Source organism: Ranitomeya imitator, chromosome 3 (assembly GCF_032444005.1).
Source record: "Ranitomeya imitator isolate aRanImi1 chromosome 3, aRanImi1.pri, whole genome shotgun sequence".
Classification (NCBI taxonomy): domain Eukaryota; kingdom Metazoa; phylum Chordata; class Amphibia; order Anura; family Dendrobatidae; genus Ranitomeya; species Ranitomeya imitator.
Window position 1 is genome coordinate 117,166,031 of NC_091284.1, and position 26,127 is coordinate 117,192,157.

General features: G+C 46.4%; 2 protein-coding genes across 4 annotated transcripts in view; one reads left to right on the forward strand and one right to left on the reverse strand.

Annotated features, from left to right (window-relative positions):
• Positions 1-25,222, reverse strand: part of ALKBH4 (alkB homolog 4, lysine demethylase) — a 30,514-nt gene extending 5,292 nt beyond the window's left edge. Inside the window, exons 1-2 of the mRNA XM_069761322.1 lie at positions 25,084-25,222; positions 10,115-10,309 (exon numbers count right to left, since the gene is read on the reverse strand). Of these exons, the coding sequence (XP_069617423.1) occupies positions 10,115-10,309; positions 25,084-25,185 (297 nt within the window). The 5' untranslated portion in view covers positions 25,186-25,222. The remainder of the gene's footprint in view (positions 1-10,114; positions 10,310-25,083) is intronic.
• Positions 25,223-25,231: 9 nt separating this feature from the next.
• The window catches only part of LRWD1 (leucine rich repeats and WD repeat domain containing 1), a 70,161-nt gene continuing 69,265 nt past the window's right edge, over positions 25,232-26,127 (forward strand). For 2 of the 3 annotated variants that reach the window (XM_069761319.1, XM_069761321.1), the window contains exon 1: positions 25,247-25,322. The gene's annotated coding sequence lies outside the window, so the exon portion shown is untranslated. Of the gene's footprint in view, positions 25,323-26,127 lie in introns of all 3 variants that reach the window. The other variant, XM_069761320.1, reaches the window with a different exon arrangement.

Sequence of the window (26,127 nt, forward strand, 5' to 3'; positions counted from 1 at the left end):
GTGAGCACTTTAAACCCTCAGGTGCTTCACAAATTGATCTGTAAAAATGAAAAAGTACTTTTTTTTCACAAAAAAATTCTTTTCGCCTCAATTTTTTCATTTTCACATGGGCAGTAGGATAAAATGGATCATAAAATTTGTTGGGAAATTTCTCCCGAGTACGTCGATACCTCATATGTGGGGGTAAACCACTGTTTGGGCACTCGGCAGGGCTCGGAAGGGAAGGCGCGCCATTTGACTTTTTGAATGGAAAATTAGCTCCAATTGTTAGCGGACACCATGTCGCGTTTGGAGAGCCCCTGTGTGCCTAAACATTGGAGCTCCCCCACAAGTGACCCCATTTTGGAAACTAGACCCCCCAGGGAACTTATCTAGATGCATATTGAGCACTTTAAACCCCCAGGTGCTTCACAGAAGTTTATAACGCAGAGCCATGAAAATAAAAAATAATTTTTCTTTCCTCAAAAATGATTTTTTAGCCTGGAATTTCCTATTTTGCCAAGGATAATAGGAGAAATTGGACCCCAAATATTGTTGTCCAGTTTGTCCTGAGTACGCTGATACCCCATATGTGGGGGTAAACCACTGTTTGGGCGCACGGCAGGGCTCGGAAGGGATGGCACGCCATTTGGCTTTTTAAATGGAAAATTAGCTCCAATCATTAGCGGACACCATGTCACGTTTGGAGAGCCCCTGTGTGCCTAAACATTGGAGATCCCCCAGAAATGACACCATTTTGGAAACTAGACCCCCAAAGGAACTAATCTAGATGTGTGCTGAGGACTTTGAACCCCCAAGTGCTTCACAGAAGTTTATAACGCAGAGCCATGAAAATAAAAAAAAAAAAATTATTTTCTCAAAAATGATCTTTTAGCCTGCAATTTTTTATTTTCCCAAGGGTAACAGGAGAAATTTTACCCCAAAAGTTGTTGTCCAGTTTCTCCTGAGTACGCTGATACCCCATATGTGGGGGTAAATCACTGTTTGGGCACATGCCGAGGCTCGGAAGTGAAGTAGTGACGTTTTGAAATGCAGACTTTGATGGAATGCTCTGCGGGCGTCACGTTGCGTGTGCAGAGCCCCTGATGTGGCTTAACAGTAGAAACCCCCCACAAGTGACCGCATTTTGGAAACTAGACCCCGAAAGGAACTTATCTAGATGTGTGGTGAGCACTTTGAACCCCCAAGCGCTTCATAGAAGTTTATAATGCAGAGCCGTGAAAATAATAAATACGTTTTCTTTCCTCAAAAATAACTATTTAGCCCAGAATTTTTTAATTTTCCCAAGGGTAACAGGAGAAATTTGACCCCAATATTTGTTGTCCAGTTTCTCCTGAGTACGGTGATACCCCATATGTGGGGGTAAACTACTGTTTGGGCACATGCCGGGGCTTGGAATTGAAGTAGTGACGTTTTGAAATGCAGACTTTGATGGAATGCTCTGCGGGCGTCACGTTGCGTTTGCAGAGCCCCTGATGTGCCTAAACAGTAGAAACCCCCCACAAGTGATCCCATTTTGGAAACTAGACCCCGAAAGGAACTTATCTAGATGTGTGGTGAGCACTTTGAACCCCTAAGTGCTTCATAGAAGTTTATAATGCAGAGCCGTGAAAATAATAAATACGTTTTCTTTCCTCAAAAATAATTATTTAGCCCAGAATTTTTTATTTTCCCAAGGGTTACAGGAGAAATTGGACCCCAAAAGTTGTTGTCCAGTTTCTCCTGAGTACGCTGATACCCCATGTGTGGGGGTAAACCACTGTTTGGGCACACGTCGGGGCTCAGAAGGGAAGTAGTGACTTTTGAAATGCAGACTTTGATGGAATGGTCTGCGGGTGTCACGTTGCGTTTGCAGAGCCCATGGTGTGCCTAAACAGTAGAAACCCCCACAAGTGACCCCATTTTAGAAACTAGACCCCCCAAGGAACTTATCTAGATATGTGGTGAGCACTTTGAACCCCCAAGTGCTTCACAGACATTTACAACGCAGAGCCGTGAAAATAAAAAATCATTTTTCTTTCCTCAAAAATTATGTTTTAGCAAGCATTTTTTTTGATTCACAAGGTTAACAGGAGAAATTGGACCACAGTAATTGTTGCGCAGTTTGTCCTGAGTACACTGATACCCCATATGTGGGGGAAAAACCACTGTTTGGGCACACGTCGGGGCTCGGAATTGAGGGAGCACCATTTGACTTTTTGAATACGAGATTGGCTGGAATCAATGGTGGCGCCATGTTGCGTTTGGAGACCCCTGATGTGCCTAAACAGTGGAAACCCCTCAATTCTACCTCCAACACTAACCCCCCCACACCCCTAACCCTAATCCCAACTGTAGCCATAACCCTAATCACAACCCTAACCCCAACACACCCCTAACCACAACCCTAATTCCAACCCTAACCCTAAGGCTATGTGCCCACGTTGCGGATTCGTGTGAGATATTTCCGCACCATTTTTGAAAAATCGGCGGGTAAAAGGCACTGCGTTTTACCTGCGGATTTTCCGCGGATTTCCAGTGTTTTTTGTGCGGATTTCACCTGCGGATTCCTATTGAGGAACAGGTGTAAAACGCTGCGGAATCCGCACAAAGAATTGACATGCTGCGGAAAATACAACGCAGCGTTTCCGCGCGGTATTTTCCGCACCATGGGCACAGCGGATTTGGTTTTTCATATGTTTACATGGTACTGTAAACCTGATGGAACACTGCTGCGAATCCGCAGCGGCCAATCCGCACCGTGTGCACATAGCCTAATTCTAAAGGTATGTGCACACGCTGCGGAAAACGCTGCAGATCCGCAGCAGTTTCCCATGAGTTTACAGTTCAATGTAAACCTACGGGAAACAAAAATCGCTGCACACATGCTGCGGAAAAACTGCACGGAAACGCAGCGGTTTACATTCCGCAGCATGTCACTTCTTTGTGCGGATTCCGCAGCGGTTTTACAACTGCTCAAATAGAAAATCGCAGTTGTAAAACCGCAGTGAAATGCGCAGAAAAACCGCGGTAAATCCGCCATAAATCCGCAGCGGTTTAGCACTGCGGATTTATCAAATCCGCAGCGGAAAAATCCGCAGAGGACCAGAATACGTGTGCACATACCGAAACCCTAACCCTGATCCCTACCCCTAACCCTACCCTGTTATGGCTGGCAATCAGGCAACACAGCGTGCAGTAATCAGCGCACATACAGAGATCTGGCAATAACCAAAAACAATAGGACGAGCTCTGAGACGTGGAATCTCTGTAGACTGCAGTACCTGATCTATCCTCACACAACTATAAGCAGCAGTGGATTGCGCCTATCACTACCTATGCAACTCGGCACTGCCTGAGGAGCTGACTAGCCTGAAGATAGAAATACAAGCCTGACTTACCTCAGAGAAATACCCCAAAGGAATAGGCAGCCCCCCACATATAATGACTGTTAGCAAGATGAAAAGACAAACGTAGGAATGAAATAGATTCAGCAAAGTGAGGCCCGATATTCTAGACAGAGCGAGGATAGCAAAGAGAACTATGCAGTCTACAAAAAACCCTAAAACGAAAACCACGCAAAGGGGCAAAAAGACCCACCGTGCCGAACTAACAGCACGGCGGTGCACCCCTTTGCTTCTCAGAGCTTCCAGCAAAAGTTAATAGCAAGCTGGACAGAAAAAACAGAAAACAAACTAGAAGCACTTATCTAGCAGAGCAGCAGGCCCAAGGAAAGATGCAGTAGCTCAGATCCAACACTGGAACATTGACAAGGAGCAAGGAAGACAGACTCAGGTGGAGCTAAATAGCAAGGCAGCCAACGAGCTCACCAAAACACCTGAGGGAGGAAGCCCAGAGACTGCAATACCACTTGTGACCACAGAAGTGAACTCAGCCACAGAATTCACAACAGTACCCCCCCCTTGAGGAGGGGTCACCGAACCCTCACCAGAACCCCCAGGCCGACCAGGATGAGCCACATGAAAGGCACGAACAAGATCTGGGGCATGGACATCAGAGGCAAAAACCCAGGAATTATCTTCCTGAGCATAACCCTTCCATTTGACCAGATACTGGAGTTTCCGTCTAGAGACACGAGAATCCAAAATCTTCTCCACAATATACTCCAATTCCCCCTCCACCAAAACAGGGGCAGGAGGCTCCACAGATGGAACCATGGGTGCCACGTATCTCCTCAACAACGACCTATGGAATACATTATGTATGGAAAAGGAGTCTGGGAGGGTCAGACGAAAAGACACCGGATTGAGAATCTCAGAAATCCTATACGGACCAATAAAACGAGGTTTAAATTTAGGAGAGGAAACCTTCATAGGAATATGACGAGAAGATAACCAAACCAGATCCCCAACACGAAGTCGGGGTCCCACACGGCGTCTGCGATTAGCGAAAAGCTGAGCCTTCTCCTGGGACAAGGTCAAATTGTCCACTACCTGAGTCCAGATTTGCTGCAACCTGTCCACCACAGAATCCACACCAGGACAGTCCGAAGACTCAACCTGTCCTGAAGAGAAACGAGGATGGAACCCAGAATTGCAGAAAAATGGAGAGACCAAGGTAGCCGAGCTGGCCCGATTATTAAGGGCGAACTCAGCCAACGGCAAAAATGACACCCAATCATCCTGGTCAGCGGAAACAAAACATCTCAGATATGTTTCCAAGGTCTGATTGGTTCGTTCGGTCTGGCCATTAGTCTGAGGATGGAAGGCCGAGGAGGAAGATAAGTCAATACCCATCCTACCACAAAAGGCTCGCCAGAACCTCGAGACAAACTGGGAACCTCTGTCAGAAACAATATTCTCAGGAATGCCATGTAAACGAACCACATGCTGGAAGAACAAAGGCACCAAATCAGAGGAGGAAGGCAATTTAACCAAGGGCACCAGATGGACCATTTTAGAAAAGCGATCACAGACCACCCAAATGACCGACATTTTTTGAGAAACGGGAAGGTCAGAAATGAAATCCATCGAAATATGTGTCCAAGGCCTCTTCGGGACCGGCAAGGGCAAAAGCAACCCACTGGCACGTGAACAGCAGGGCTTAGCCCTAGCACAAATTCCACAGGACTGCACAAAAGCACGCACATCCCGTGACAGAGACGGCCACCAGAAGGATCTAGCAACCAACTCCCTGGTACCAAAGATTCCTGGATGACCGGCCAGCACCGAACAATGAAGTTCAGAGATAACTTTACTAGTCCACCTATCAGGGACGAACAGTTTCTCGGCCGGACAACGATCAGGTTTATTAGCCTGAAATTTCTGCAACACTCTCCGCAAATCAGGGGAGATGGCAGACACAATGACTCCTTCCTTGAGGATACTCGCCGGCTCAGATAACCCCGGAGAGTCGGGCACAAAACTCCTAGACAGAGCATCCGCCTTCACATTTTTAGAGCCCGGAAGGTATGAAATCACAAAATCAAAACGAGCAAAAAATAACGACCAACGGGCCTGTCTAGGATTCAAGCGCTTGGCAGACTCAAGATAAGTAAGGTTCTTATGATCAGTCAAAACCACCACGCGATGCTTAGCACCCTCAAGCCAATGACGCCACTCCTCGAATGCCCACTTCATGGCCAGCAACTCTCGGTTGCCCACATCATAATTACGCTCAGCAGCAGAAAATTTCCTGGAAAAGAAAGCACATGGTTTGAACACTGAGCAACCAGAACCTCTCTGTGACAAAACCGCCCCTGCACCAATCTCAGAAGCATCAACCTCGACCTGGAACGGAAGAGAAACATCAGGTTGACACAACACAGGGGCACAGCAAAAACGACGCTTCAACTCCTGAAAAGCTTCCACGGCAGCAGAAGACCAATTAACCAAATCAGCACCCTTCTTGGTCAAATCGGTCAATGGTCTGGCAATGCTAGAAAAATTACAGATGAAGCGACGATAAAAATTAGCAAAGCCCAGGAATTTCTGCAGACTTTTTAGAGATGTCGGCTGAGTCCAATCCTGGATGGCCTGAACCTTAACCGGATCCATCTCGATAGTAGAAGGGGAAAAGATGAACCCCAAAAATGAAACTTTCTGCACACCGAAGAGACACTTTGATCCCTTCACGAACAAGGAATTAGCACGCAGTACCTGGAAAACCATTCTGACTTGCTTCACATGAGACTCCCAATCATCTGAGAAGATCAAAATGTCATCCAAGTAAACAATCAAGAATTTATCCAGATACTCACGGAAAATGTCATGCATAAAAGACTGAAAAACAGATGGAGCATTGGCAAGTCCGAACGGCATCACCAGATACTCAAAATGACCCTCGGGCGTATTAAATGCCGTTTTCCATTCATCTCCCTGCCTGATTCTCACCAGATTATACGCACCACGAAGATCAATCTTAGTAAACCAACTAGCCCCCTTAATCCGAGCAAACAAGTCAGAAATCAATGGCAAGGGATACTGAAACTTAACAGTGATCTTATTAAGAAGGCGGTAATCAATACACGGTCTTAGCGAACCATCCTTCTTGGCTACAAAAAAGAACCCTGCTCCCAATGGTGACGACGATGGGCGAATATGTCCCTTCTCCAGGGACTCCTTCACATAACTGCGCATAGCGGTGTGTTCAGGTACGGACAAATTAAATAAACGACCCTTAGGGAATTTACTACCAGGAATCAAATCGATAGCACAATCACAATTCCTATGCGGAGGTAGGGCATCAGACTTGGACTCTTCAAATACATCCTGAAAGTCCGACAAGAACTCTGGGATGTCAGAAGGAATGGATGACGAAATAGACAAAAATGGAACATCACCATGTACTCCCTGACAACCCCAGCTGGTTACCGACATAGAGTTCCAATCCAATACTGGATTATGGGTTTGTAGCCATGGCAACCCCAACACGACCACATCATGCAAATTATGCAGTACCAGAAAGCGAATAACTTCCTGATGTGCAGGAGCCATGCACATGGTCAGCTGGGCCCAGTACTGAGGCTTATTCTTGGCCAAAGGTGTAGCATCAATTCCTCTCAACGGAATAGGACACCGCAAAGGCTCCAAGAAAAATCCACAACGTTTAGCATAATCCAAATCCATCAGATTCAGGGCAGCGCCTGAATCCACAAACGCCATGACAGAATACGATGACAAAGAGCACATTAAGGTAATGGACAAAAGGAATTTGGACTGTACAGTACCAATAACGGCAGAGCTATCGAACCGCCTAGTGCGTTTAGGACAATTAGAAATAGCATGAGTAGAATCACCACAATAGAAACACAGTCTGTTCAGACGTCTGTGTTCTTGCCGTTCTACTTTAGTCATAGTCCTGTCGCACTGCATAGGCTCAGGTTTACTCTCAGACAATACCGCCAGATGGTGCACAGATTTACGCTCGCGCAAGCGACGACCGATCTGAATGGCCAAGGACATAGACTCATTCAAACCAGCAGGCATAGGAAATCCCACCATTACATCCTTAAGAGCTTCAGAGAGACCCTTTCTGAACAAAGCCGCTAGTGCAGATTCATTCCACAGAGTGAGTACTGACCACTTCCTAAATTTCTGACAATATACTTCTACATCATCCTGACCCTGGCATAAAGCCAGCAGATTTTTCTCAGCCTGATCCACTGAATTAGGCTCATCGTAAAGCAATCCCAGCGCCTGGAAAAATGCATCAACATTACTCAATGCAGAATCTCCTGGTGCAAGAGAAAACGCCCAGTCCTGTGGGTCGCCGCGCAAAAAAGAAATAATAATCAAAACCTGTTGAATAGGATTACCAGAAGAATGAGGTTTCAAGGCCAAAAATAGCTTACAATTATTTCTGAAGCTCAGGAACTTAGTTCTATCTCCAAAAAACAAATCAGGAATCGGAATTCTTGGTTCTAGCATCGATTTCTGATCAACAGTATCTTGAATCTTTTGTACATTTACAACGAGATTATCCATTGAGGAGCACAGAGCCTGAATATCCATGTCCACACCTGTGTCCAGAATCACCCAAATGTCTAGGGGAAAAAAAAGACTGAAGACAGAGCTAAGAAAAAAAAATGATGTCAGGATTTCTTTTTTCCCTCTATTGGGAATCATTGGTGTGGCTCCTTGTACTGTTATGGCTGGCAATCAGGCAACACAGCGTGCAGTAATCAGCGCACATACAGAGATCTGGCAATAACCAAAAACAATAGGACGAGCTCTGAGACGTGGAATCTCTGTAGACTGCAGTACCTGATCTATCCTCACACAACTATAAGCAGCAGTGGATTGCGCCTATCACTACCTATGCAACTCGGCACTGCCTGAGGAGCTGACTAGCCTGAAGATAGAAATACAAGCCTGACTTACCTCAGAGAAATACCCCAAAGGAATAGGCAGCCCCCCACATATAATGACTGTTAGCAAGATGAAAAGACAAACGTAGGAATGAAATAGATTCAGCAAAGTGAGGCCCGATATTCTAGACAGAGCGAGGATAGCAAAGAGAACTATGCAGTCTACAAAAAACCCTAAAACGAAAACCACGCAAAGGGGCAAAAAGACCCACCGTGCCGAACTAACAGCACGGCGGTGCACCCCTTTGCTTCTCAGAGCTTCCAGCAAAAGTTAATAGCAAGCTGGACAGAAAAAACAGAAAACAAACTAGAAGAACTTATCTAGCAGAGCAGCAGGCCCAAGGAAAGATGCAGTAGCTCAGATCCAACACTGGAACATTGACAAGGAGCAAGGAAGACAGACTCAGGTGGAGCTAAATAGCAAGGCAGCCAACGAGCTCACCAAAACACCTGAGGGAGGAAGCCCAGAGACTGCAATACCACTTGTGACCACATAAGTGAACTCAGCCACAGAATTCACAACACTACCCCTACCCCTAACCCTACCCCTAACCCTAACCCGATTCTAACATTAGTGGAAAAAAAAAATTTCTTTATTTTTTTATTGTCCCTACCTATGGGGGTGACAAAGGGGGGGGGGGGGGTCATTTATTATTTTTTTTTTTTGATCACTGAGATATAATCTATCTTATAATCTATCTCAGTGATCAAAATGCACTTTGGAACGAATCTGCCGGCCGGCAGATTCGGCGGGCGCACTGCGCATGCGCCCGCCATTTTGGAAGATGGCGGCGCCCAGGGAGAAGACGGACGGGACCCCGGCTGGATCGGTAAGTATGATGGGGTAGGATCGGTAAGTATGATAGGGTAGGGGGGGACCACGGGGGGGGGGGGGGAATCGGAGCGCGGGAGGGGTGGAACGGAGCACGGGGGGCGTGGAACGGAGCACGGGGGGGCTGGAACGGAGCACGGGGGGTGGAACGGAGCACCGGGGGGTGGAACGGAGCACCGGGGGGGGGGGGGTGATTGGAGCATGGGGGGGTGATTGGAGCACGGGGGGAGCGGACAAGAGCACGGGGGGGAGCGGAGCACTGGACGGAGGGGACCCGGAGCAGTGTACCGGCCAGATCGGAGGGCTGGGGGGGCAATCGGTGGGGTGGGGTGGGGGCACATTAGTATTTCCAGCCATGGCCGATGATATTTCAGCATCGGCCATGGCTGGATTGTAATATTTCACCCGTTATAATAGGTGAAATATTACAAATCGCTCTGATTGGCTGTTGAAAGTGAAACTGCCAATCAGAGCGATCGTAGCCACGAGGGGGTGAAGCCACCCCCCCTGGGCTAAACTACCACTCCCCCTGTCCCTGCAGATCGGGTGAAATGCGAGTTAACCCTTTCACCCGATCTGCAGGGACGCGATCTTTCCATGACGCCACATAGGCGTCATGGGTCGGATTGGCACCGACTTTCATGACGCCTACGTGGCGTCATGGGTCGGGAAGGGGTTAACAATACAGTGGTGGCACTGGACATGAGAATGTCCTAAATACTTTACCAAACCCCAAAGTAAAATGCATAGATTCTCATAAGTGAACAGGACTCAGTGATGTAACTACAGCAGCGGGTAAAGTTTCAAGTTGATGAACACAATCAGGGCTACTAGCAAGACCTGGCTGCAAGGGAGAATCTCTCTAGTTGCTCTACAGAATAGGATTTCCAGCTCTGAAGTACTAAATTCAGAAAAAAGACACACAGCTACAATTATTATTATTCATTTTCATGTATTTAAGACAAAATACATACCTGTTTTCTTCGCCCAGACTGGGAAGGTCTCCATTCATCCTGATCCATGACATGCACCATATCCCGCTCCTCATTTTCAGTAACAAACTCTTCTATCAAAGTCACCCCTGGGAATGAGAACCACCAGCCAGCTGCCTCGGTCTGCTCTGCTCCTTTACTGATACCTTCCTCAGGGATGTACACAAATGATAAAGTCTATAGAAAAATGTAGGAAAAGTGAAGAAGAAAAAAAATCACATATGAGTAAAGACAAAAAAAAAACCCTGCAAGTCCATTGAAAGCACTCACTCCTAGCGATCATTACTGTCCTGCAGGGATCAGTCACGCCTAGTGGCAGAACATCGCCTGGCACCATGTACAGATAATCACTACTTAGCATTAAAACAATTACTTGATTATAATCAATGGAAAACTTAATAGGGATTGTCTCATGATTGCAGATTAGGAGCACTCCTGAAGGATTGACCGATCAGACCAGCAGTATCTTCGAGCGGCTGGACCACCCTGTGCGCTGCCATTCTGCAAGCAGAGGCAGCTTTGTTTCTTCTGCATGGGAGGAGCGCAGGCACTGAAGACACTCCTCGTCTAGGAGATTGGCTGCTGATGAAAGACTGCAGGGGCGGCCGGTAATCTAGGCAACGAGCACAATTAAACACAATGAAGAACCCCTTTATTCTTCCGAATGGAAAGGATTTTTTAAGTAAATCATAAAGTTGCTTGTTTTTACAAGCTTGGTGCAATTTTAACCATTAACCCCTTAGTGACAGAGCCAATTTGGTACTTAATGACCGAGCCAATTTTTGCAATTCTGACCACTGTCACTTTATGAGGTTATAACTCTGGAACGCTTCAACGGATCCCGCTGATTCTGATTTCGTGACATATTGTACTTCATGTTAGTGGTAACATTTCTTCGATATTACTTGCGATTATTTATGAAAAAAACGGAAATATGGCGAAAATTTTTAAAATTTTGCAATTTTCAAACTTTGTATTTTTATGCCCTTAAATCAGAGAGATATGTCACGAAAAATAGTTAATAAATAACATTTCCCACATGTCTACTTTACATCAGCACAATTTTGGAAACAAAATTTTTTTTTGTTAGGGAGTTATAAGGGTTAAAAGTTGACCAGCAATTTCTCATTTTTACAACACCATTTTTTTTAAGGGACCACATCACATTTGAAGTCATTTTGAGGGGTCTATATGATAGAAAATAATGAAGTGTGACACCATTCTAAAAACTACACCCCTCAAGGTTCTCAAAACCACATTCAAGAAGTTTATTAACCCTTTACGTGCTTCACAGGAACTGAAACAATGTGGAAGGAAAAAATGAACATTTAACTTTTTTTTGCAAACATCTTAATTCAGAACCATTTTTTTTATTTTCACAAGTGTAAAAACAGAAATGTAACCATAAATTTTGTTATGCAATTTCTCCTGAATACTCCAATACCCCATATGTGGGGGTAAACCACTGTTAGGGCGCACCGCAGAACTTAGAAGTGAAGGAGCGCCGTTTTACTTTTTCAATGTTGAATTGGCTGGAATTGAGATTGGATGCCATGTCGCGTTTGGAGAGCCCCTGATGTGCCTAAACAGTGGAAACCCCCCACAAGTGACACCATTTTGGAAACTAGACCCCTTAAGGAACTTATCTAGATGTGTGGTGAGCACTTTGAACCCCCAAGTGCTTCACAGAAGTTTATAACGTAGAGCCGTGAAAATAAAAAAATCGCTTTTGTTTACACAAAAATGATCTTTTTGCCCACAAATTCTTATTTTCACAAGGGTAACAGGAGAAATTAGACCACAAAAGTTGTTGTGCGATTTCTCCTGAATACGTCGATACCCCATATGTGAGAGTAAACCACTGTTTGGGCGCACCGCAGAGCTTGGAAGTGAAGGAGCGCCGTTTTACTTTTTCAATGTAGAATTGGCTGGAATTGAGATTGGACGCCATGTCACGTTTGGAGAGCCCCTGATGTGCCTAAACAGTGGAAACCCCCCACAAGTGACACCATTTTGGAAACTAGACCCCTTAAGGAACTTATCTAGATGTGTGGCGAGCACTTTGAACCCCCATGTGCTTCACAGAAGTTTATAACGTAGAGCCGTGAAAAAAAAAAAAAATCGCATTTTTTCTACAAAAATGATCTTTTTGCCCACAAATTTTTATTTTCACAAGGGTAACAGGAGAAATTAGACCACAAAAGTTGTTGTGCAATTTCTCCTGAGTACGCTGATACCCAATATGTGGGGGTAAACCACTGTTAGGGCGCACCGCAGAGCTTGGAAGAGAAGGAGTGCCGTTTTACTTTTTCAATGTAGAATTGGCTGGAATTGAGATCGGACGCCATGTCGCGTTTGGAGAGCCCCTGATGTGCCTAAACAGTAGAAATCCCCCACAAGTGACCCCATTTTGGAAACTAGACCCCCCATGGAACTTATCTAGATGTGTGGTGAGAACCTTGAATGCCCAAGTGCTTCACAGAAGTTTATAATGCAGAGCCGTGAAAATAAAAAATATTTTTTTTTCCACAAAAAAGATATTGTAGCCCCCAAGTTTTTATTTTTACAAGGGTAACAAGAGAAATTGGACCCCAAAAGTTGTTGTCCAATTTGTCTTGAGTATGCTGGTACCCCATATGTGGGGGTAAACCACTGTTTGGGCGCACGGCAGAGCTCGGAAGGAAGGAGCGCCGTTTTGGAATGCAGACTTTGATAGAATGGTCTGCGGGTATTATGTTGCATTTGCAGAGCCCCTGATGTACCTAACCAGTAGAAACCCTCCACAAGTGACCCCATTTTGGAAACTAGACCCCCAAGGAACTTATCTAGATGTGTGGTGAGAACTTTGAATGCCCAAGTGCTTCACAGAAGTTTAGAATGCAGAGTCGTGAAAATAAAAAATATTTTTTTTTTCACAAAAAAGATTTTGTAGCCCCCAAGTTTTTATTTTCACAAGGGTAACAGGAGAAATTGGACTGCAATAGTTGTTGTCCAATTTATCCCGAGTACGCTAATGTGCCATATGTGGGGGTAAACCACTGTTTGGGCGCACGGCAGAGCTCGGAAGGGAAGGAGCGCCTTTTTGGAATGCAGACTTTGATAGAATGGTCTGTGGGCATTATGTTGCGATTGCAGAGCCCCTGATATACCTAAACTGTAGTAACCCCCACAAGTGACCCCATTTTGGAAACTAGACCCCCCAAGGAACTTATCTAGATGTGTGGTGAGAACTTTGAATGCCCAAGTGCTTCACAGAAGTTTAGAATGCAGAGTCGTGAAAATAAAAAATATTTTTTTTTTTCACAAAAAAGATTTTGTAGCCCCCAAGTTTTTATTTTCACAAGGGTAACAAGAGAAATTGGACCCCAGAAGTTGTTGTCCAATTTATTCCGAGTACGCTGATGCCCCATATGTGGGGGTAACCCACTGTTTGGGCGCACGGCAGAGCTCAGAAGGGAGGGAGCACCATTTGACTTTTTGAGCGCAAAATTGGCTGTCGTGTTTGGAGACCCCCTGATGTACCTAAACAGTGGAAACCCCCCAATTCTAGCTCCAACCCCTAACCCTAATCCCAACCTGATCCATAATCCTAATCACTAACCCTAACCATAATCACAACCCTTACCCCAAAACAACCCTAATGTCAACCCTAACCATAACCCTAATCAAAACCCTAAATCCAACACACCCCTAATCCTAATCTCAACCCTAACCTCAAACCTAACCCTAATCCCAATACACCCCTAATCACAACCCTAACCTTAACCCTAATCCCAAACCTAACCCTAATCCCAAGCGTAACCCTAATGCCAACCCTAACCCTAATACCAACCCTAATCCAAACCCTAAACCTAATCCCAGCTCTAACCCTAACTTTAGCCCCAACCCTAGCCCTAACTTTAGCCCCAACCCTAACCCTAGCCCTAAGGCTACTTTCACACTTGCGTTGTTTGGCATTCCGTCGCAATCCGTCGTTTTGGACAAGAAACGGATCCTGCAAATGTGCCCGCAAGATGCGTTTTTTGCCCATAGTATTGCCGACGGATCGTGACGGATGGCCACACGTCGCGTCCGTCGTGCACTGGATCAGTTGTGTTTTGGCGGAGCGTCGGCACAAAAAAACGTTCAATGAAACGTTTTTTTGTACGTCGCATCCGCCATTTCTGACCGCGCATGTGTGGCCGTAACTCCGCCCCCTCCTCCCCAGGACATAGATTGGGCAGCGGATGCGTTGAAAAACTACAGCTGCTGCCCACGTTGTGCACAATTTTCACAACGTGCGTCGGTATGTCGGGCCGACGCATTGCGACGGCCCCGTACCGACGTAAGTGTGAAAGAAGCCTAACCCTAAATTTAGCCCCAACCCTAACCCTAAATTTAGCCCCAACCCTAACCCTAAATTTAGCCCCAACCCTAGCCCTAACCCTACCCCTAGCCCTACCCCTAACCTAACCCTACCCCTAACCTAACCCTACCCCTAACCCTACCCCTAACCTAACCCTAACCTAACCCTAGCCGTAACCCTACCCCTAACCTAACCCTACCCCTAACCTAACCCTAGCCGTAACCCTACCCCTAACCTAACCCTAGCCCTAACCCTACCCCTACCCTACCCCTACCCCTAACCCTACCCCTACCCCTAACCCTACCCCTAACCCTACCCCTAACCCTACCCCTAACCCTAATTTTAGCCCTAACCGCTGTTCTCCTGCCGGCCGGCAGATGGAGACAGATGGCGGGCACACTGGGCATGCGTCCGCCATGTTCTTCTGCCGGCGGCCAGGAGGAGCAGCAAGAGGATCCAGGGACCTAGGTGAGTATGCTAGGGTCCCCGAATCCCCCTATTTCTCTGTCCTCTGATGTGCGATCACATCAGAGGACAGAGAATTACACTTTACTTTTTTTTTTTTTTTTTTGCGGTCGCCGGTAAACAGTTAATTACCGGCGATCGCAAAACAGGGGTCGCTAAAACCGACCCCCGATCATGCTCTTTGGGGTCTCGGCTACCCCAGGCAGCCGAGACCCCAAAGATTCTCCCGGTGCCGGCCGGCGGGCGCACTGCGCATGCGCCCGCCATTTTGAAGATGGCGGCGCCCACCGGGAGACACGAGGAGCATCGGGGGAGCTAGGTGAGTATTGGGGGGCCACCTGGGACCCCTTTTCTCTGTCCTCCGATGTGCGATCACATCGGAGGACAGAGAAATTAAAAAGAGATCGCTTTTTTTTTTTTTTTTTTTGCGATCGCCGGTAAACGGTTAATTACCGGCGATCGCAAATGCGGGGAGGGTTAAAAAAACCCCCGAATCATGTTCTCTGGGGTCTCGGCTACCCTCGGCAGCCGAGACCCCGGAGAAAATCGGCCTGTGGGGGGCGCTATACACTTTTTCCACAGCGCCGTTAATTAACGGCGCTGTGGTTTAAGTACCCTTAGCGGCCGCCGTTAAAAGGCGTATCGGCGGTCGCTAAGGGGTTAAAGAAGTGATCACATGCCCATCAATTATCAAGGGGTTACCTGAAACAAAATGTCAAAATTACAGTTGGCTTTCTTTTCTAATGCCACAACTGCAGTAAAACTACCGTATATATTTGCAATGATTTTTTTGTTAAATAATTTGAAACTACTGCAAAGTATGAACAAAGCCTGAGAGGTTACTGACAACAGTCACAGGGTTAGTGTGGACAAATTGCTGCAGTTTTGCAACGTGGCATTCAGCCTAATAGCAAGTACAGGTGAAGCAGATCGAAACCAGGCACTTCAGGTGCACAATCTGCGCAGCTAAAATCTGCAGCAATTTAGAAAAAAGTGGCTGTGGCTTTAGAATTGCAGTTATACATCTGCCGTCCGCTGCGCTCTGCAGTCATTTGGGCGGTGAGGCAATAGTAACTGGCGCAGTCTCCTAGCCGTTGGCATGCCCACTCTGCCATGACTGATGTCCTACCTGACAAGGTAGTGCTGACTTCATGCACCAGGGGACTAGGTTAGCTCTACTTAGGAACGCTTTCAGTGCAGAAGAATCCAACAGGTGATGTAATGGTACGACGCAGCAATGAGTACACTGGGGCTTGTACAAGTCATAGTATCGTCACTAGAAGTGATCGGATTAATTACAAGATATAGGTACACGAATATTGATATTGAGGTGGTATGTGGATGAGCAAGTGTCAGTGTAACACGCATAATATATTACTAGGATAGAAACATGTTGATCAGGGTACAAGACGCAAAGTGCATAACTATAGTAATCATCCACAACTAGGGATGAGCGAACCCGTGGAAGTTCGGGTTCTGGTATCTGAACCGAACTTTAGTCCAAAGTGTGGTTCAGGTACCTGAACTTGAACAAGAACCCGAACCTCCTTAAAAACAATGGAGACTTGAACTCTGGATCTGGAAAAAGCATTAAGCTACTTACTGGTAGCAGCATTTTTCAGAAGCCCATGACAGCACCACGAGAGAGGGGATCCGCCCTTCAGGAACAGGAAACCAACAGATACAAAAGGGCGGTACCTGTCCAACGTATCAGTTGTATTCCAGAGATTGAGAGGACTACCGCGGTTAGTAGCATACATTATGTATGCATATATACAGTTAGGGCCAGAAATATTTGGACAGTGACACAAGTTTTGTTATTTTAGCTGTTTACAAAAACATGTTCAGAAATACAATTATATATATATAATATGGGCTGAAAGTGCACGCTTCCAGCTGCAATATGATAGTTTCCACATCCAAATCGGAGAAAGGGTTTAGGAATCATAGCTCTGTAATGCATAGCGTCCTCTTTTTCAAGGGACCAAAAGTAATTGGACAATGGACTCTAAGGGCTGCAATTAACTCTGAAGGCGTCTCCCTCGTTAACCTGTAATCAATGAAGTAGTTAAAAGGTCAGGGGTGGATTCCAGGTGTGTGGTTTTGCATTTGGAAGCTGTTGCTGTGAGCAGACAACATGCGGTCAAAGGAACTCTCAATTGAGGTGAAGCAGAACATCCTGAGGCTGAAAAAAAAGAAAAAATCCATCAGAGAGATAGCAGACATGCTTGGAGTAGCAAAATCAACAGTTGGGTACATTCTGAGAAAAAAGGAATTGACTGGTGAGCTTGGGAACTCAAAAAGGCCTGGGCGTCCACGGATGACAACAGTGGTGGATGATCGCCGCATTCTTAATTTGGTGAAGAAGAACCCGTTCACAACATCAACTGAAGTCCAGAACACTCTCAGTGAAGTAGGTGTATCTGTCTCTAAGTCAACAGTAAAGAGAAGACTCCATGACAGTAAATACAAAGGGTTCACATCTAGATGCAAACCATTCATCAATACCAAAAATAGACAGGCCAGAGTTAAATTTGCAGAAAAACACCTCAAGAAGCCAGCTCAGTTCTGGAAAAGTATTCTATGGACAGATGAGACAAAGATCAACCTGTACCAGAATGATGGGAAGAAAAAAGTTTGGAGAAGAAAGGGAACGGCACATGATCCAAGGCACACCACATCCTCTGTAAAACATGGTGGAGGCAACGTGATGGCATGGGCATGCATGGCTTTCAATGGCACTGGGTCACTTGTGTTTATTGATGACATAAGAGCAGACAAGAGTAGCCGGATGAATTCTGAAGTGTACCGGGATATACTTTCAGCCCAGATTCAGCCAAATGCTGCAAAGTTGATTGGACGGCGCTTCATAGTACAGATGGACAATGACCCCAAGCATACATCCAAAGCTACCCAGGAGTTCATGAGTGCCAAAAAGTGGAACATTCTGCAATGGCCAAGTCAATCTCCAGATCTAAACCCAATTGAGCATGCATTTCACTTGCTCAAATCCAGACTTAAGACGGAAAGACCCACAAACAAGCAAGACCTGAAGGCTGCGGCTGTAAAGGCCTGGCAAAGCATTAAGAAGGAGGAAACCCAGCGTTTGGTGATGTCCATGGGTTCCAGACTTAAGGCAGTGATTGCCTCCAAAGGATTTGCAACAAAATATTGAAAATAAAAATATTTTGTTTGGGTTATGTTTATTTGTCCAATTACTTTTGACCTCCTAAAATGTGGAGTGTTTGTAAAGAAATGTGTACAATTCCTACATTTTCTATCAGATATTTTTGTTCAACCCTTCAAATTAAACGTTACAATCTGCACTTGAATTCTGTTGTAGAGGTTTCATTTCAAATCCAATGTGGTGGCATGCAGAGCCCAACTCGCGAAAATTGTGTCACTGTCCAAATATTTCTGGCCCTAACTGTATATATATATATACACACACACACACACATACAAACTTCTGCCCTGATCATCTCCTTCAGGCTTGCCGCCATATTAGAAGATTCTTCCGCTACCTGAGGGAGTATAGTAAGGCAATGTAGTCTTCCTAGACTTACCGCCACTCCACCCCTCCCCTGAGACCTCACCGTCTGCTGGATACAGGAGCCACATAATTTTTTCGAGCATGAATCTGGTAAGGGGTATCCACATAGGGCGCATTCCTTGTGTTTAGCCTTACCGGTACACTTCCTCTAAAATAAATGGTATGAGGGGGACTGCATCACTGAGTGCACTTTCTGGTAGATTACTTACCAGTGGCTGCAGAGAAAGGCTACGTTCACATTTGCGTTGTTGGGCGCAGCGTCGGCGACGCAACCAACAATGCATGTACACAACGCAGCGTTTTGCGATGCATGCGTTGTCATAAGATCGTACAGAGCAGGAATTTCGGCGCAGGGAAAACGCTACAAGTAGCGTCCTCTGCGCCCTGTCTGTGCGTCAATATGACGCATGCGTCGTAAAACGCAATACAATGCATACCGGCGCATGTCCATGCGCCCCCCATGTTAAGGATAGGGACGCACGCGTCGACGACGCTGCGCCCATCAACACAAATGTGAACGTAGCCAAAGAAAGATACCGGAATACGAGGGGGGTCTTTTCTGGATGATGCGTCCGATCCTTGCTTGGAGGAGCTTTTACGACCGGAATCGTCACTTCTCCTGGCATGGTCCTTGGCTTTGGGCTTCTGACGAGTCTCCTCCAGCAGCAGGGCCTGCTGCTCATGGTCACTCTCCATCCTGACGCTTAGGGCTTGTTTCCATTTGCGAGAAACACGTCTGTGTCTCCCATGTGAAAACCAAGCTCTGGCGCCGGCACTCCAGAGCGGAGCGTGCGGCCACATAGCAACACATGGAGCTGCACGGTCCACTCCAAAGTGCCGGCGCCACAGCTTGGTTTTCACATGCGAGACACGGACGTGTTTCTCGCAAATGGAAACAAGCCCTTAAGGTCAGAAGCAAGGGTCCGAACCTGGAGCCTGCTTATATCCCCCTCTTTCGGTTCAGAAGATTTGCCCGACGCTGCCCCGATTCGCTGTCCGCCCCCCAGGTGCAGGTGACAGGCAGGAAGATCATGCCTTGCAATTACCGGTGGGTGCTGCCATATTGGAGCCACCGAGCATGCGCGGCACCCCTGACCCCGCCCCTAGACGTCACCGTGGCTCCCAGCGCTTCCTGTTGGCACCGAGAGCAGCGCAGGACGCCCGGACAGACAGCGGTGTCTCGGACAGCACCCGGAATCGCCTCCATGCACCCTGGGAAAACAGCAAGGGGCACATACCTGGTGCCGGCTCGAGACGGAAAGACCGCTGGCCCACCGCTCTCTGCTGCTAGCATCACCGACGTGCAGCCCTGCCAGGACCACCGTGATGCCTCCAGGAACTCCACACCGGCCGAGGTAGGAGACCCCCTCGCTACCTGAGTCGACCTAGGATCCATCTTCTGTAGGATCCAGTCCCTATAGGAACAGGAAACCAACTAATACGTGGGAGAGGTGCCGCCCTTTTGTATCTGTAGGTTTCCTGTTCCTGAAGGGCGGATCCCCTCTCTCGTGGTGCTGTCATGGGAGTCCGAATAAACTCTCTCTGCAACAAACGTCCCCTGGAACTCTGAATATTACAATGGACTACCAGAGGTCCGTGTTCGGCGTTTAGCACCACACACTGTCTGTCCGGTACAAACACCGAACGTTTAAGTTTGGGTTTGCTCATCTCTATCCACAGCTAGTTAAAAGACAAAGTGCCTAGTGCCATGTAACATTAACATGATTATATAAAGTGCAAAGTGGACCCATACCAGTGCGCCTGAATCATTACAATGACATCCACATGTTTCTATCCAAGTAATGTATGATACGTGTTACACTGACAATTGCTCATCCACCATAACACCTCGTGTATTGTCAACATCACAAAACAGAAGGAAATCCAGCTCAACAAACCTTGGGAATAAACTTTTTTATTCACCATAACATGATTAAGGGTGCGCAGCCACCTGAAACGCGTCGGTCGCATATCATGTAACTTACAACGCTGATGCGGTTTTATCCTCTGCTGAGCACTTTATGGTTAAAAAAGAAAGAAGTTTGTTCACAAGTTCGTTGAGCTGGAATTCCTTGTTTCGTGATTGCTCACAGCGTTTCCTGTGCTCTGAACACCTAAGGATGTCTATTACGGTGAGCTGGACTCATTTCTGTATTATCAATATTCATGTACATTATATCATATCATTGTGCATTTATATCCCATTCCTATAAAATATTAGCACTGCATATTGTACTATATTGCCTGTATTTAGCTTCTCCGCCATGGTGCCTCTTAGTCCAATGTGGTTATTTTTAAAATCCTGTATCTTTAATCATACATAGTTAGTAAGGCCGAAAAAAGACATTTGTCCATCCAGTTCAGCCTATATTCCATCATAATAAATCCCCAGATCTACGTCCTTCTACAGAACCTAATAATTGTATGATACAATATTGTTCTGCTCCAGGAAGACATCCAGGCCTCTCTTGAACCCCTCGACTGAGTTCGCCATCACCACCTCCTCAGGCAAGCAATTCCAGATTCTCACTGCCCTAACAGTAAAGAATCCTCTTCTATGTTGGTGGAAAAACCTTCTCTCCTCCAGACGCAAAGAACGCCCCCTTGTGCCCGTCACCTTCCTTGGTATAAACAGATCCTCAGTGAGATATTTCTATTGTCCCCTTATATACTTATACATGGTTATTAGATCGCCCCTCAGTCGTCTTTTTTCTAGACTAAATAATCCTAATTTCGCTAATCTATCTGGATATTGTAGTTCTCCCATCCCCTTTATTAATTTTGTTGCCCTCCTTTGTACTCTCCCTAGTTCCATTATATCCTTCCTGAGCACCGATGCCCAAAACTGGACACAGTACTCCATGTGCGGTCTAACTAGGGATTTGTACAGAGGCAGTATAATGCTCTCATCATGTGTATCCAGACCTCTTTTAATGCACCCCATGATCCTGTTTGCTTTGGCAGCTGCTGCCTGGCACTGGCTGCTCCAGGTAAGTTTATCATTAACTAGGATCCCCAAGTCCTTCTCCCTGTCAGATTTACCCAGTGGTTTCCCGTTCAGTGTGTAATGGTGATATTGATTCCTTCTTCCCATGTGTATAACCTTACATTTATCATTGTTAAACCTCATCTGCCACCTTTCAGCCCAAGTTTCCAACTTATCCAGATCCATCTGTAGCAGAATACTATCTTCTCTTGTATTAACTGCTTTACATAGTTTTGTATCATCTGCAAATATCGATATTTTACTGTGTAAACCTTCTACCAGATCATTAATATAATTATAAACATGTTAAAAATGTATTTTCTCATAAATAAGAGCTTCTGAAATCAATGTTTCATAAATTTATATAAATATTTATAGTCAGAGTAACCCTTTAAAGGGGTAGTCCAAAGTCATTTTCCTCCTTAACCCCTTCCCAAATTAACATGTAGAATTGTGTGTGTGCAATCGCAGTCGGGTGTTAAGCGAATCTGACAGCTGACACCGGACTCTCGCTGCCATAAGATAGAGATATATATAGTACTTAAAAATAAGTATTTTTATGGAAAAAAACTACACATTTAGTATTTCTGCATCCAGAACGACCCGACCTATAAAACTGTCCCAATAGTTAACCCATTCAGTGAACACTGTAAAAAAAAAAAAAAAAAAAAAACAAGGCAAAAACTATGCTTTATCCTCATACTGCCGAACAAAGGGTGGAATAAAACGTAATCAAAGAGACAAATGTAAAAAAAAAAATGATATCGCTGAAAACGTAAGCTTGCCCCATGAAAAAAATAAGTCACCATACAGCTCAGTCAGTGGGAAAAATAAAAAAGTTATAGCTCCCTGAATAAAGCGATGCAAAAATAATGTTTCTATAAAATAGTTTTTATTGTGTAAACGTGCCAAAACATAAAAAATATATATACCGTATATACTCGAGTATAAGCCGAGATTTTCAGCCCAAATTTTTGGGCTGAAAGTGCCCCTCTCGGCTTATACTCGAGTCAATGTGGGTGGCAGGGTCGGCGGGTGAGGGCGCTGAGGTATACTTACCTAGTCCCAGCGATCCTCGCGCTGTCCCTGCCTTCCTCCCCGTCTTCTGTGCTGCAGCTTCTTCCTCTCTTCAGTGGTCACGTGGGACCGCTCATTAGAGATATGAATAAGCGGCTCCACCTCCCATAGGGGCGGAGCCGCCTATTCATTCCTCTAATCGGCGGTGCCGGTGACCGCTGACAGGAAGAGCTGCGGCACCGAAGACAGCTGTGACAGGCAGAGGGACAGCGCGAGGATCGCCAGGACTAGGTGAGTATGTCATATTCACCTGTCCTCGTTCCAGCCGCCGGGCGTCGCTCCATCTTCCCGGCCGGCGCCTCCATCTTCCCGGCGTCTGCGCTCTGACTGATCAGGCAGAGGGCGCGATGACGCATATAGTGTGCGCGGCGCCCTCTGCCTGATCAGTCAGAGCAGAGACGCCGGGAAGATGGAGGCGCCGGAACGAGACGCCGGGAGCTGCAATCAAGGGAGGTGAGTATGTGTTTTTTTTTTTTATTGCAGCAGCAGCAGCGGCAGAGATTTCTATGGGGCACAATGAACGGTGCAGGGAGCAGAGCTGTGTATATATGTGGGACATGCAGGGAGCAGAGCTGTGTATATATGAGGGACATGCAGGGAGCAGAGCTGTGTATATATGTGGGACATGCAGGCGGCAGAGCTGTGTATATATGTGAGACATGCAGGGAGCATATGGCACCGTATATGGCACAGCAATGGGGCACAATGAACGGTGCAGAGCACCGTATATGGCACAGCAATGGGGCACAATGAACGGTGCAGAGCACTATATGGGGCACAGCTATGGGGAAATAATGAACGGTGCAGAGCACTATATGGCACAGCTATGGGGAAATAATGATCTATTTTTATTTTTTAAATTCACCGGTAAATGCTGCATTTCCACCCTAGGCTTATACTCGAGTCAATAAGTTTTCCCAGTTTTTTGTGGCAAAATTAGGGGGGTCGGCTTATACTCGGGTCGGCTTATACTCGAGTATATACGGTAGATAAATGTGGTATTACTGTAATCATACTGACCAGGAGAATAAAGCTGCCTTATTAATATTACTACACGGGGAATGGCATTAAAAGAAAAATTAAAAAAGAAAATTAATTGCTCATTTTCGTTCATTCTGCCTCCAAAAAATTGGAATAGATGGCGATCAAAAAATGTCACAGTTAGCACCCACATGTTTGGCATTTGTGTAGTGATGAGAGCCCGCCTAATTTACAGGCGCGTGTCTCCAGCAGCACAGGCTGGGCATAACGCACTGGGCACTACAACGTACCGGTCACTACAACGGCAGTTTGCAACTTTCACTCAGCAACATCCACTGCTGCTTGTTTCTAGAAAACACCCATGGAATCAAAATCGTCACTACATCTGTAGATACATTCCCAAAGGGGTATAATTTCCAAAATGGGGTCGTTTGAGGGGGGATTCTGCTTTTCTAGCACTTTGGGGCTCTGTATATGGAGTCTGCAAACTGTTCTAGAAAAATCTGCGCTCCGTCCCTCCTGAGTCTCTCCGTATGGCTAAGGCCTCTTTCAAACTTCAGTCTTTTGGCGTCAGTTTGAATCCGCCGTTTTCATCAAATAGCGGATCCGCCATTTTTTTGGGCAGATCCACTATTTTCCCATAGACTTGCATTAGCGACGGATTGTGGCGGATGGTCGTCCGCTCCATCCGCCATGTGACGGATCCGTTGAAATTTGGCAGACGTCATCTAGACATTGACAGACATTGCAACGTTTTTTGTCTGCGCCGAAATGGCGGTTCATGACGGATCAGTCGCGTCCGCCATTTACTAGAATGGCTGCCTATGGGCGACGGATCCGTCACCCCAATATGCTTTTTCAATTGAGCATGCTCCAAAAAGTAGCTACTTTTCCCAGATACACGGATGCGGCAAAAAAACGGATCCGTTAGAACTGTTTTCTCAACAATTGTGACGGATCCGTCACGATGTCGGAGCAGACTGACGCCAAACTGAAGTGTGAAAGAAGCCTTAGCAGTACTGTACAGCCACATATGGGGTATTGCCGCATTCAGTAGAAATTGTGGGACACAGTTTGGTGCAATTTTTACACATTTCCAGTGTGAAAATGTAAAATCTGGGGCTAATTTTTGTTATAAATTAATTGAGAGGTGTAGTTTGTAAAATGGGGTCACTTATGGGGGTCTGCTGCTCTGGCACCTCAGGGGGCACACAGTGGATTATGGCACCCTCATACCATAACATCTGCATAAATGATGGCGCCCCTTCCCTCCCTCCTGAGCTGTGCCCTGGGCCTATAAGTAGCCCCCCTCACATGTAGGGTATGGCCGCACCCAGGACACATTACAACAAACCGACGTCCCGTTTTACCTACTAGTCCTTGGCACTAAAGCTATAGGGATTTAAGGGGACGTTTATTTTGGCCTTCCGACCATCCCTTTAAGAACCAGATAACTAGCAGCCAATCAGCAGAGAGCAGCTGCTGCTCTCCTGTACACAGGGGGTGGATATGTCTGGTGGGGGTCACACACAATCAGCTGTCACCTTTTGTAGCCCCTGTCGCAGCCCCCCGGCCGGAGACTCGCACCCTAGGCAGGACCGGACGCCCTTACAGCCACACGCTGGTGGGGCGCTGCTGTCAGCCATAAGGAGAGCGCATACAGGGCAGCGACACTTCCGGTGCAAACACGTCATCCGGAAGTGACGTCACCCTGGCGGGAAATAGAACGTAGCTCAGCTGTGAAAGCGGAGAGTGCGAGTGTGCGGGCGCTGCGGAGGAGGCGGTGAGTGCGGGACAGAGGCGTGCACGGAGCGGGGCACGGACAGGATACACACGGCTGTCTGAGCACAATATGCCCGTGTCACCGTATCCTACCGGGAAATGCCGCACTATAGTGATCAGTGTGTACAATGACCTATACGGGACATTACCTCCATACATGCATGCAACTGGAGAGCCAATCACATCCTCGTGTGGTCTTAATATATGCCGCCATCTAGTAGTTATGAGCGATGTCTCCATTTCTCTTTTCTTTTTTTTTTGGTTTGGTAACTTCCCCCAGTTCTGGCGTGTGTGATTGGTACATAACAATGTATACACCGATAACACACCGTGATTAAGGCGGGTGCCATAAAGGCATCTGAGAGAATCGAGCCTCTACTACAAATGACACTGATCAGGGTGTGAGCATAGTGGGATCCGATTAGATTTTCTCAGATGGGGAAACCAATGCCCCAATCTTTTCCATTCCGACAGTCCTTGGAAATCTGACTGCACTCTGATGTCATCTGAGTACAGTTCGATGTTTCCCATACACTCGGTGACTAGCATGGACGAGTGCAAATCTAATATCAGATGAAACTTGGGCATACAGCCATCTCTTAAGACGCTTTGTCTGACGGAAAAATCGGACATGTGCACTGCCCCATGCATTGGTCTGAGTGCAATCTGGTGTTTTATCAGTTCACACTCAGAATAAATACTCCTCTCCACAAGCCATATTCTGATTAGGATGTCGTCCAAGTGTCATACCCTTCGGTCTGTGAAAAATCATGAACGTGTTAATGGCCCCGTACACTATTACAAGT